This window comes from Cygnus atratus, chromosome 1 (genome assembly GCF_013377495.2).
Source record: "Cygnus atratus isolate AKBS03 ecotype Queensland, Australia chromosome 1, CAtr_DNAZoo_HiC_assembly, whole genome shotgun sequence".
NCBI lineage: Eukaryota > Metazoa > Chordata > Aves > Anseriformes > Anatidae > Cygnus > Cygnus atratus.
Window position 1 is genome coordinate 88,404,311 of NC_066362.1, and position 13,185 is coordinate 88,417,495.

A 13,185-nucleotide genomic window follows, 5' to 3' on the forward strand; every position below is an offset into this window, starting at 1 on the left:
AGTAATCCTAGGAAAGAAAATAACAGTGTGTCTGAATAGTGAGGGGAAAGGGAGGAATTCCTCTGTCCTAGGATAAACTGGTCTCCAAACTTCATTCACTTTTAAAATTTAGTACCTTCTTCATTAAAGGATGCATCTGTTGAAATACCATGGGACTTGTTCTATTCAAAGTAATAAGTTGGATCAGTTCCAGAAGCTAGAAAGCTAATGGGCAGTGCTGCTATGTTAGTGGGTAGCATCCTGAAATTACAGTACTATGCTTTTAATTAAATTTTGCAATATGTGAGTGAAAAAAGAAATACTGGCTGAACGTTATTTTACAAAAAGACATGCTACTTGCTTTGTTACTGTCCATCAACCTTTTCTAATGTGGTATCACTGTATCTGAAAATAACTGCTCTCAGGATAAACACTGGCTACCACAGCAAAACTAAGAAATCCATTTTTAAGTGACAGATAGGTCTTCAGAGGATCCGGAGAGTTCTTTGAGTTTCAAGGAAAAAATAATGACCATGTCCTTTATAAAACCCATGCAAAAGTCACAGCCTAGAAAGTGATCTAACAGCGGCTTAGACCCTACTACAGGATGGGCTTCCAAGGCCTGTTGATAGCCAGTGAGATTATTTATGTGCTTAAGGTTTGCTGGCTACATTTGACTCATCGGCACTTTGGTGAATAGCAGAAGTGTTCCTTCCATCTTGGTCCTCACAACTAGAGCTCACAAGAGGGCCATTAGAAAGCATGCATCAGCTTTCTATTGCAGGCAATTCCTTTAAAGCATTCATAACTGTAGAACTGAAATACAAATCTTGCAAGATTATCTAAGCAATAAAAGCACAGTACTTTTGCCCCACCTCAGTAGGCATGTCCCCTTACTTACTGTGAATTATTTACATAGAGAGACCACGTCACAGACGTGATGCTAAATCTAACGGATATCAAACATACCTACCTTTTCGGTCAGCTATAGTTACTATTCTCTATTTTAAGACTAAGTAGGGTCCTTCTTTAAAACTTGAAATTTTGATCTTTCTGTGCGTTCTAGGTTTTGGCTAAATAAGATGGCGACGGTGAGAACAGCTTACTTGGAAGCACTGATTACTTTTTAGACTAATTCAGCTTAGGAAAGTTACTGTTCCTTATCTCAGAAGATACATGTAACTTACATTTTGAACAAAATATTTCAAAAGGTACTTAAATTGTTGCACAGTACAATGCAAAATGTTCTGCTTACACAGAATATTTCTGTATGCTTACCATTCATTAAGTAAAAATATTCTTAGCTGCATGCACTGTTGCATTTTGAAAATGAGGTCACTGACAATTAGAATATATTGAAATTTTAATTTTTTATCTTCTCATATGTTAAGTATGCTATCAAAGAATGTTAAATGTATCCTAATACATATATCCTAACGTCAATCTATCATGATATTCTCAATTTGACCATACTGCATTTGTGAAAATATGCAAAGATTCCATCTATAAGGTATCTATTTTGTACATGATAGCAATGTGAGACTTGCAGACATTAACCATTTATGATTATACTTGCCTAAAAAAGGGAAATTTATAATAATATGGGAAACATTGATGCTGTGCATTAGTTTTATTCAATACATAAATGTAAACTTGAGCAAATAAAAAGTCAAGATAATATAAAGTACTAAAAAAAAGCTACTGTAGTAAATAATTAAAAAGCATATTCATAAACAAACTTGTATGAAAAATTTTTTAGTATTTAGGTCATATATTGGTACAAATTTATTTTAAAAGCAGAAACAAAACTGATACATGTCCACACACAACACGCTTAATACACATTTCACACATAAGTAACAACATTTTACATTTCAGTTCTTCGAATTTTGTTTCCACAGCAGTATTTAGCTTTATTTATAATAGACTTCCATTAATTTATTTTGGATTGGTGTTAAAGTGAAAGGGTAATACACTTCTAGACACTGAAGCTGTAAAAAAAAAAAAAAGTCAGCAAAAGTGAAGCCTTTAAGCCAAAACAATTAGGTGGTAATGCAGTCAAAAATAGTAAGACTGGGATTGCACATGTAAACTTACATGCAATCCCCCCCCCAATCATCATGTTTAAGTGAAAATGACTAAATCCCGAGAATAATTAAACCGAATCACGTTGCACTACTAGAATACAAGACAAGTATTCTCATGCTGACAGTTACAATTGTTTAATCTTTATACTAAATTTGCAAGCTTGGAATATTTCTCTCTACCCAATTCAAACTTAATATTCTTAAGTCTGATCATGTTTTCCACTCATAATTTAAAAAATCTTAATCTTGTCATTTCAATTAATATGTTCAATTAATATGTATATGTTTGTGTAACTCATTGACCTAAGGGTTATGTGGCAAAGACTTCTAATGTCAACGTGATGAATATATCCATGGCATTAATTTAACTTCTACTAAAATAATTTGTTAATATCACATTATGGAAGACAGTGTAATAGAAAATCAAATAGCGCTTCTTCAAAAAACCTTTCAATGGGGGTTTCATCCTTGCTGTAATTAAGTGGCATAACTACATACCTTTACACAATATACCAATGATTGTCTCCAATGTAAGAGGAAAAACATCATATACATAATATATAAATAAGAATATATCTAATTCTAACCCGTTTTACCTATCTCCTGTATTTTATTTTATTTTTTAAATGTAAAATTAAAACACTACATAGAAGTATTATATAACTCCTTAAAATTCTGTTGGTTTTGTTTTGTTTTGATTTCAAGATGGCATTTTAGTATTGACGAGATTAAAAAGTGCTGGAGTTTATATGCATATTGGATGATTCAGTTTTCCATCAGAACTGATGACTGAATTAGTGCAAACTTTCACTATGTGCAATTTTATTATATGCCATAGTAGACAATACAACATTCAGCTCTTTTTCAAACTGAATTTATTACCTACACCCAACTCAGTTAACAAAACTAAGAAAACTATGCATAAGAAAACTTTCAGACAATTCAAATAGCATAATTTTGTATAAAATGTATTTACCTTAAACTTCCCTTTCTACCTTCCCCCCCTCCCCCCTTCAGATTGACAGAAATATGAAATATGCTTCTGGTAATGTAATCCCTAATAAGAGGTATTGCTACTGCAAGAAATATGTGAAAGTCAAACATGTTCTACTTGCATGTATTTGGCTATCAGTTTTCCAATGCTTTCTAGGTATCATCTTATTGGTAGTAGGTATGCATGTCCCCTCAAATTTTCAAATAGTTATATAAAAAGTTAGAAAAATATACTCAGTATTTGTTGCATAACCTGCCTATATTAACCCTAACATACATGAATCTTATAAAATGCTTTAGAACTATTTAGTAGCTGCAAAAATATCAAATCACTGCACAGCACCTGGTGAAAGGTCTTGATGAGTACATACAATCCCATATCGTGGCCTTGAAGGTATTTTTCTTCAGGTTTACAGCTGAAGAAATACAGCAGTTTATGTATTTTTGCAAGTAAACCCAACACATATTCCATACCATGTTCATAGGAGCTTCCACGGACACACAGACCTTTCTTGCACTCACTCTAAATCCTGAAGAAGAGCTGGTGATGTGAAAAGTAAAAGGATCAACCACGTACGATAGAATGAAGTCCACATTTAGTCGTTACCAAGTTATTATTTTGCAAGAAGCTGATAGACTTTTTATTATTATTATTATTAATTTTCCTTTAATGGCAAAACCCATTTCTAATACAATTTTTTGACCACGTGTTTTAGATGTTATCTATGATCCAGTTAAGCGATGATGTCGTGGGTATCACTGTTGGGTCTTTGGCGTATAGTCAGTGGGGGCAGAGGCTTTCCATAGAAATCTGTATAAGAAATGCCAGAAACAAAAACACATTAAACTGTGATTTACCATCTCCCTTGCTTAATAGGCTGTTTAAATAAAGTAAATTCTTGTTTTCTTAATAGAAGCTAAGTAACCTACAAGTTTAGAGCTAATTCCTACAAAGCAACCTTCAAGCATAGTGCTACCGTCTGGAGGTACATTGGCCAAACCAGCGTTTAATTACATTTTGTTAGACATGCACCAGCATTTGCAAGATCAAGTCCAGAATAACCTACAAACATCACGAAATGTATGAAACATCCAAAGTGTACAAATAACAATTAAGAAAATGAAGTATAAAAATTTGAATGTTGCTGTAGTAAATAACACATTGCAATAAGCTTTTAAGTGATAGTAACACTAGGCAGCATCCAAAATTTTGGTATTATTTCTGCATGACATCTACCTTGAAAGCCATACTAACTTTCTAGAATAACTATACTATGAAGTTTTAGATACAGGTATAGCATCTCTTGCTGCTAATAAAGGAATTCAAAATAGGAAAAATTTTCAAGGAAAAGTTATTAAACATACCAGAAGAAAGTATCATCCTCAAACATTTGCTAGTGATATGAAAGAAAAAAAAGAAAACAAACATGCAGAGTGGTACACATAATGCATTTCACACACACACAAAAAAAAAGAATATCAAGAAAAATGGTAAGTGGAAGCAGAGAGAAATCAAGAAAAATTAAAAGCAGCTTTTTGAAGCGTTCAAATCTCAATTTCTGTTACGTGGACAATCTCCTCCTCAACAAAGCTTTGACGATGTGCCATCAAAATTCACATTTAATAAATCCTATTTTTCCAAGAAAAGCTATATTACACTCATTCTATGTAGAGAATAACTTGCATTGAAACCGCATTTCTGAGCTAAAGTTAACAAAAGCAAGCAAGTTGGATCTCATTGCTCTTACAAGAATATGTGTACACGTATGTAGGATCACGTTTTTAGTTATCCTAATGTTTAATCAGTAAAATAGTAATAATTTTATACTGTTGTAATCCTTTGACTTCAATGAAGCTAGGTCAATGTTACAGCAGCATGAAAAAAGCAACAGTGCAACAAATGATTTTAGGGTAAATGAAAACCTGTACAATGGATGCTTTATTAGTCAGCTTCTTGAAGTCTGGCAGACAGCTTTACAACTGGCATACAATTTTAGCTCCTATAATAAGAGAAGTTCATCATTCTTGCAAATGTATCCTCCAGTGACAATAAATAGGCACTTACTAGCAAGTGTTGTGCTAGAATCATTACCATGACTGAAAAAATTGCAGTCTTTAGTGAAAATAATTGTGTAATTAAAGATTTATAGAATTGACAGCCTGTTAACTCTGCCTAAACATCCAATGTTTATGTAATGTTCTCTGCTAAGAATGACACAAAAATGACTCAATATATATACACGAAATAGCCCTATCACTAACACATTTTTCGGTTTGCACATTAAATCATTAAGACAGATTTACAACTCTAAGAACATCTAGCATTAAAAACCAGACCTTTGCATGTTGTTTTAACCTCACACCACACTAATTTTATGTGTTTCAGCAGCAACGTCAGTACAACCTCTCTGTGCTACTTCAAAAAAAAAAAAGTTAATACAAAATCAGAAGAATAACTGCTCTCCTAAACTAACAAAGACTTGCACTAGAATGCACATGAATTCTGAGAAATGCCTATTCCTGTGTTTTTTCATGGACTAGTAGAAATCAACATTAGGAAAATTCATGTTTGTTTTAAAGCATAAGGGTTTTTTCTTGACTTACATTGAGGAGCTATCAAATGATTAAGTGATGCACTCTTGGATATGGACTCAGAGTACTCCTGAAAATAACCTCTATGCATAAACAAGGCTCCTTAAAATTTTAAAAGCAAACTTTTAGTTAAATACTTGGAAAGGTTAAATAGCTTTTTTCTTTCCTTGCTCCTACGGACACAAACAACCTTAGTTGGAACCCTGACACAAGCACCCACTGGATCAGCCTACTGGAATTACATTTTTTCAGCCTGGTCTATAAGAAGGTAGGTGTTTATTTGCCCCATAGACAAAGACTTTACAGACACTTAGCCATTAATTGTTGGACAAAGCAAGAGAGGTCAACAGAATTCAATATTGCTGGATGAAACAGTTCACCTCTTTTTCCGTCTTAAGGAATCTGAGAATCACAGAGAAGAAAGCTTTACCAAAGCTCCAGATAAAGGAAATAAAAAAACTTGTAAGCTTTAACTGCAAATTGTGCCTTCAAGACACTCATGTTAATTAACATGAAACCAAGCTAGAAGCCTTGGCTCAGTCCCAGAGCTACAACATCATTGGCATAAGCAAAACCTAAAGGGAAGAGGCCAGTCACTAGGGTGTTAAAACAACAGATGGTTACAGGATCTTTACAAAGGATGGGCAGGGCAGGAAAGGAGGGGGGATGCCCCCAGAAATGGCAATATTCGAAAAAGATGAAGAAGTGAGGTTAATGAAGAACTTTTCTTTTTTCTTTGTTTAAAAGAAAATGTAAGCAGAAAGTAAGGACTTCTCCACAGCATTTGTTAAAAAACTGAGAATGCACAGGTTGCCCAGTCCTTGGAGACATTCAAAAGCCGCCTGGACATGGTCCAGGGCAATCTGCTCTAGGCAGCCCTGCTAGAGCAGTGGGAGTTGACTAAATGACCTCTGTCCCTTCCAGCCTCTGTGATATGAAAAAAACATCATCTGTGGTTCTTGAAAAATAAAATCAACCATCAATAAAGAGAAACATCAAGATTCTACCTACTGAACCTTGACATTTCAAGTTACTAAACCTATTTCTCCTACCAGTTTGTGAACTTTCAGGGACATGGCTCTTCAAAAGTAAAGCACCAGACAGATCTCAAGCTTTCCCCCTCACATCTCTCCTGGCAAACCAATAAGCAAGTTTTAAATTGGAAATCTCAATTCTGCAATCAAATTTATGTTGGACTTTTCATCAGAGCTGGGACTGCAGTACCTCATTTGGAATTGCTAACGTAATGCAATTAATGCATGGGTGCCCACATGTCCTTAGCTCTCCTCCTCACAAAAAAACAAGACAAACACCTCCAAATCCTTGACAAAAAGCTTATAGTCTATGCTTTTTAAACTGTATGTAAATGGAAGCAGTAGGTAGAAGAATGTGTAGACTGTCTCAAGAGGCAACATAAGCTGTCAGATTACACACCACAAATTCAGCTGGAGGTAAACTACAGTTCACAAAACCACAGAAATACACAGGACCCATTTGGGTTCATCATTGTGAAGTAATTAGCAGTTCCCGATCAGATCGTAAGATCAGTGTGGAAACAATCACACAGCTCAGTGCAGAACCAAATCAATAAGCCCAGCTGGATCTCTGCAGTCCTGCAGAAGTGTTTCTGCAGTATTCTTTCTGCTTAACACCTTAGGGATTTTCCAATATCTAATCTAGGTAACCCAAACCCTGTCCTCAGTGCATCAGATAATGAGGAGCTGTCTACACATGGACAGCAGAAAAATACCTTGACATCTTTATTTTGGAAGAAGTATGTGTTTGCACACTTAAAGTAACTGATCCTGTTACTCTTTGTCATATGCAACTTTATATTTAGTTGCATGCTGCTGAGCAAATAAATAGCTTTCTATATCCCATGTCACTTTAAACTTTGCACAGGAATCTGAGGGAACTTACTCTTTTGGTTAAAAAAAGGAAACATGACTTGAAAAATCAAAAAGATGCTTTCTACTAAGCAAAAGAGTTGCTTTTGGTCAAAGAATGCTGGCATTAAGAATTAAAAAAAGGATGAAGAATGAAATGAATATAAAAGTGAATGAATTATGGAGAAAGCTTTAAAAGAGGTCAAAACCCAAAATATTTTAAATTACCAGCATGATGTGTTTCACCAAGAGGCTCAAGTTTTCGAAGTCTATTAAGTTTGGGAGTTCCCCAGCCAACTAAAGGGAAAAAAAGACAGTCAAAACACATCACCACTGCACTTGATTCTGAGAAAATGTATGGAAGCCATATCCTTTTGGGAGAATTCAAAGCATTTAGAAATGGAAAAGTATGTAATATATTATACGTATATGATGAATATTGATGAAATAATATTCAAATAAACCAATCTACCCTTAAAAATACTGGTATTTTGACTACTCACTGATGAAAAATTGATTAGCATCTGACATTTTTGCGCGTGTGAAAATAATAACTTCCCCCCATGGAATGGATCAAATGATCAGATCAATACTGCTGAAAGTTCAGACCATGAAGTGCGAAACTGCATCAAAGATTTCTCAGAGAGGAATGCTCAGTAGCATACCTCTGCATAAAGGCATTTTAGTTTCGCCATTCACAAATTAATATTTTAAATGTTTAAAAAACACGAATTGAGACATCCATTATTTTGTTTGTTAGTACACTTACCTGGCGGAAGAGATGGTGGTGGTGTAGGATTTTTGGGAACAGTATCTTCTGCATTAATGGGTTCCACTCTGTGGCCCCTTTTTAATTTTGTTTTTCTATTTTTCTTCTTATTGTTATCTATATCAAGCAGAAATAAAGCATTACATACCATATAGTGATATCCAAAGAACATGTTAAATCATCTTTTAATACAATTGGTGGGGTGAGATGCATCAGCGTTTTCACTCTAGACTTGCACAATACAACAAAAGCTTGTGAAATGTACAATGTTCACAGCATGCTTTGCTATATAGAACAAAATGTAAGCATAAAATATATGGAAACTTTACATTTTAGTAAGTTCAACTTAACTTGGTACTGATGGCAATTTGATCACATATTTGATTATAATAAAAAAAAAATCCAATTTCAGCTAAACCAACAAATTCACGGTTCTTAAAAATAGTGGTTTTTTTTTCAATACAATAACCTAATGGTGTATTTGTATGTTTTCAACAGATTTAACTGCCATGTGGTGTCCTGAAAAGTTATGCAGACACAGGGAAGAATTACATGAGAAGTAACATTAAATGAAACATTAATAGGAAGCAGCATTACCTGAGTCATGCCTTTCTGAGGCTTGCTGCTCGTTTTCTTCATGCTGCAAATGCTGTGTAGCTGTAGAATTGCATGTTTCTAGTCTACTGTCATTTGTTTTTTGGCTACTGCTACTGGATAGTTGCTGCGCATCCATTTGTTCCTGCTCTGTTTGAGATTTTGAGACAACAGTAGCCTTTTCAGTCTCCAACCTTAGCCGCTTCTTTTCCATTTGTTTTTCATTCTAATGAGAATAATAATATATGTTTGTTTGTTTGCTTGTTTTTGTGTTTTTTTTTTTACAACTTCTAATGGAGTAAACTAATAATAAAAGGGTTTTTTTAATAAAAGGTTATTTTAAAATCAGAATATTCCTATATTCCTACTATCTTTTTTTCTTTAAATGTTTCACATGAAGAAACTAACATTTCCAATATACTGTCCAGTGGGGCACAAGAAAAAAAAAAAAAGAAAGAGATTAACAGCAGAAGAAATATCTTTGGATTTATATATTGACATTCACTTACATATGATTGACAGAGCTTTACAGTCTTGCTTTGTCTTTTTTTTGGGGGGGGGGGGGGGGGGGGGGGGGGGGGGGGGGGGCGGGGAGGGATATAGGAGGAAAAAAAATCATACTGGATATATAAACAACATGAACAGTCCTAAGCAAAACCTTTTCTACTGTCCTAGTTTTCAACAGAAAAGAAAACAAGTTATGCTCACAAATCTAAACAGTTGATGTAGGCAGGAAGATTTTGTGTGACCCACTATAGATCTCAAATACTTTAGAAGATACTGGTAGACCATGAATATTTTCCACTCCTGAATATCCAATAGTTTAATTGGCAAATATTTTCAATCATTTGGTTATAATACCTTTATTTTACTTGGTTTACAATTTTTTCCCCTGAATCTACGACAGGTGATTTTCATAATATGAAAGCATTGATTCAATGCACACAAAACAAGACTGAAGATTAAAAAAAAGTATTGTATGTACAGACTTAAAACAATTCTTTCAAAGGAACCATTTTTCTTATTACCTCTCAGACATTTGTTAGTAGTAGGTCTAAAATGATCCAGATTTCCACATATTCTCATACCTCAGAGATTACGGCTGCTATAGGCTGGAAGGGATTTTCAGAGTTCCCAGGCTCAGGGTCCTCATCATCAGGTATGCTTCTTCCTTCTTCTCTTTCCCTTTTTTATTGTTTTGTTGTTTAGTGTGTTTTGCGAGTGGAGGGAGGAAGATGAACAAAGAATTATGAATAAGACACACTATAAATTTTACTTAATAGAGAACAGTCGTTAGGTCATCTAGCTCATCCTCTAATTTATGCCAGCTGATTTTTACAGTATGCTTCTGTATTTTGAAAGACATTTGTCAAATATCACAACAACAGGCTGACCTCAATAAAGCACAAGTACATGTTACGTCAGTGGTAGAAACACATGCTTCTTTATGGCAAAACATTACAGAAAGTGGAAGCAGTTTCTAAGGACCAGATATGTGACAGAATGTTTCTGTAACTGGAAGGTATTGATTGTTCAACAGCGTGTTGAAATATTCTCACTGGTAATCTTTTGTAACAATTATTTCTAGGTATTCAACTTTAAAAAGAAACTACACTGTCAGAAACCATACTATCTGAAACATCACCTTCAATTTTTAATACACCTCCATTTCTCGTAATTCTAGATACATCTTAATATATGGAAGGAAGAACAGGTGACAAGCTATTCAGTATATATAGGAACAGTTAGGGAATCTTATTTGTTCCAACGACTCAGAAACGTTCAGAAAGATGCATGCTGCTCAGTACACTGTTATTGCAACAGCACCAGCTATTTTGTATGCACCAGATCTCTATGCAATGAATATTCAATTACCATGGATTAAATAATATATTATTAATATACTACATTGAAACACTTTTCATCAATAGATCTAATGTTACTTACACACAGGAAGTCACTGTTACACAAATTTTACAGCTGCAAATGCTGAGAAAGGAAGTAATGCTGTTTTTCAGAGGCACAGATGGGAACGAAACTGAGCTGATCTACCCATGAAACCACGCAGCTTGGAAGAAAAGGCCAATGCTATTTTAAAATTTACTTGCACTACTTCTCATTTTCCATTTGGAACAAGATGATTGCTACTAACATTGTAGCACATTGTGGAGGAAATGCACTTTGAGAAAACATTCAGGGAAGCAAATCTGAACAAAATAGAGCAGTCTGGAGAATTATTAGAACATAGAATGAAACAGAATTCTACTTGAATCAAGAATAACCTGTTTCTTACAGTAACAAATTGATTGGATACAAACAGCAAAATGCCATCTCTTAAACCTGAGCCAATCCCTCAGCTACATGATAAAACATCAGAAATTACTAGTTAGCTTCCTTCTAAGATGCAACGAGTTAGGCAACAATTTAAGCCTTTAATCCAGATCCAACCATTCCTCCAGTGAACAAACACTATCAAGATCACTCCGATCAGTAACAGAATATATGGAAAATGCCCATGTTATCAGACACTCCCTTTGAGACATTTTCTGCAGTCACCCCTTCTCTCTCTCAACACGGCATAAAGCCAACATGGTCAGAGGGCTTTGTCTACGCAGACATCTGGCAAGCTAACAGCATGTGCATTTTTATATGTTTGTAAAACATATTAAGACTGTGACAAACTCCAGGTGTTTAAAAACATATTCATCTCAATTGCAGTGTCTAAGTTATTCACTGTACTGGAGTATAACAAATCAATAAGAGCACAAGCCAAGATACTCACCAGTAACTTCACAATCACTTCTCAGTAACTGAGACTTGCAGGTCTCTGCATGTATAGGGCAGACAGCGAAAAAGGGGTGCTTGGAAGATTTTGTAATAATGCTCCAGTAAAATGATTCACAACAGTCTCTGATAGGAACCCTTGTAGGTTGCAGAGCCACAAGGGGTCTAAATAAATCACGAGTCCCTGGTTCCCCTGCATCAATGTAAGTCCCTCCATACCTCACCTGCTGGATAACCTAGTTTATCAAGCATTCTGTTGAGTAAAGTTTCACATTTACTCTTCGATATTCATGTGTGGATTACAAAGTCTTATTTAAGTTAATAAAAGTTTATTTTAGGACACACTTGAAGGCATATTAAAAATAAATGACAAGATTTTTTTTTTTTTTTTTTTAGGTTAGCCTCCTATGAAGTTATACCAGCAAGACTAAATTTATTCCACAACTGCCTTACAATTCTCACTCACAAACTCATAGTGCATCTCCAGCACAGTTAAAAAAAAAATAATAATAAAGGGAGTGAACCAAGCAAAAACTTGTAGGTCTTAAAGAAACGCTTTAGCATTCAGGTCACTATTTCTAATATGAAGGCTCTTGGCTTGTAAGCCAAATCAATCGTAGCAGGATTCCCACAAGCTTTATGTACAAGAATGAATCAAGCATCTTAGCGAGAGAAGGAAGGAGGAAAGTGAGGTAGGAGAAATTACAGAAAGAATACCTTTCTTCACGTATCCTTCTCACTCGCTCAGCTCGTTCTTGTTTCTTTTGTTCTTCAAATGCTTTTTGTTCTGTAGTGTCTCTTTGGATGCGCTCATTTAAGGCATCAAAATCTTTTGCTATGATATGTAGAAGCCAATACAAACCCTTTTTTATTGATTTATCAATTTTTTTCCCACAGCCCATGACAGCCGAACAAGGTTCCTGTAAATACAAGGAAGAGAAATGGGGAAAATTATTTGCAGTTCTGATCACATTACTTAACCAAAAACAAGAACTCAGCCAAACAACAATATTATGCATCTCAACTAGAATTAATTTTTTTTTTTTTATGATATTCTCATCAGCAAGCAAGAGAAACACCATTAGGCAAATCTGTTGGAAGATAGGTGCAAAACATTGCTAAATTAGTTTGGAATACTTTATCTAGCTTGGATGAAACACTTGAAGGAAGGCGTAGCTTGACTGGAAGGTATCAAGACGAACAGAAAAATAAAAAAAATCTGGTTATGAAAACACATCTGGGTAAGAAAACACTAAAGAAACAGGAGTGGTTTCTCCCTTGAGAAGAAAAAGCTTCAACCTTATAATAATAACCCTCAAGAAATGGGATTAATTGCAAATAGGAAAAGAGTAATTTGTTCTTCGTGTTCATAGTCAGGAATACAAGTATAATGGGCTCTAATTGGAACCAAAGAGACATGGCTTGATTCCAGTTTAGAGCATGGAAAAGGACTAGCAGACCTTTCTAGATCTCTTCCGAACTGTTTTCCAGAATCTTCTGG

General features: G+C 34.8%; 1 protein-coding gene across 5 annotated transcripts in view; it reads right to left on the reverse strand.

Annotated features, from left to right (window-relative positions):
* Positions 1-1,580: 1,580 nt before the first annotated feature.
* ARL13B (ADP ribosylation factor like GTPase 13B) overlaps positions 1,581-13,185 on the reverse strand; it is a 49,627-nt gene continuing 38,022 nt past the window's right edge. For 2 of the 5 annotated variants that reach the window (XM_050708040.1, XM_035540624.2), the window contains 6 exons: positions 12,402-12,604; positions 9,989-10,085; positions 8,904-9,126; positions 8,307-8,423; positions 7,766-7,834; positions 1,581-3,870 (listed from right to left, as the gene is read on the reverse strand). In XM_050708040.1, coding sequence (XP_050563997.1) covers positions 3,794-3,870; positions 7,766-7,834; positions 8,307-8,423; positions 8,904-9,126; positions 9,989-10,085; positions 12,402-12,604 — 786 coding nt within the window. In that variant the 3' untranslated portion in view covers positions 1,581-3,793. The remainder of the gene's footprint in view (positions 3,871-7,765; positions 7,835-8,306; positions 8,424-8,903; positions 9,127-9,988; positions 10,086-12,401; positions 12,605-13,185) is intronic. The other 3 variants (XM_050708038.1, XM_035540623.2, XM_035540622.2) reach the window with 3 other exon arrangements.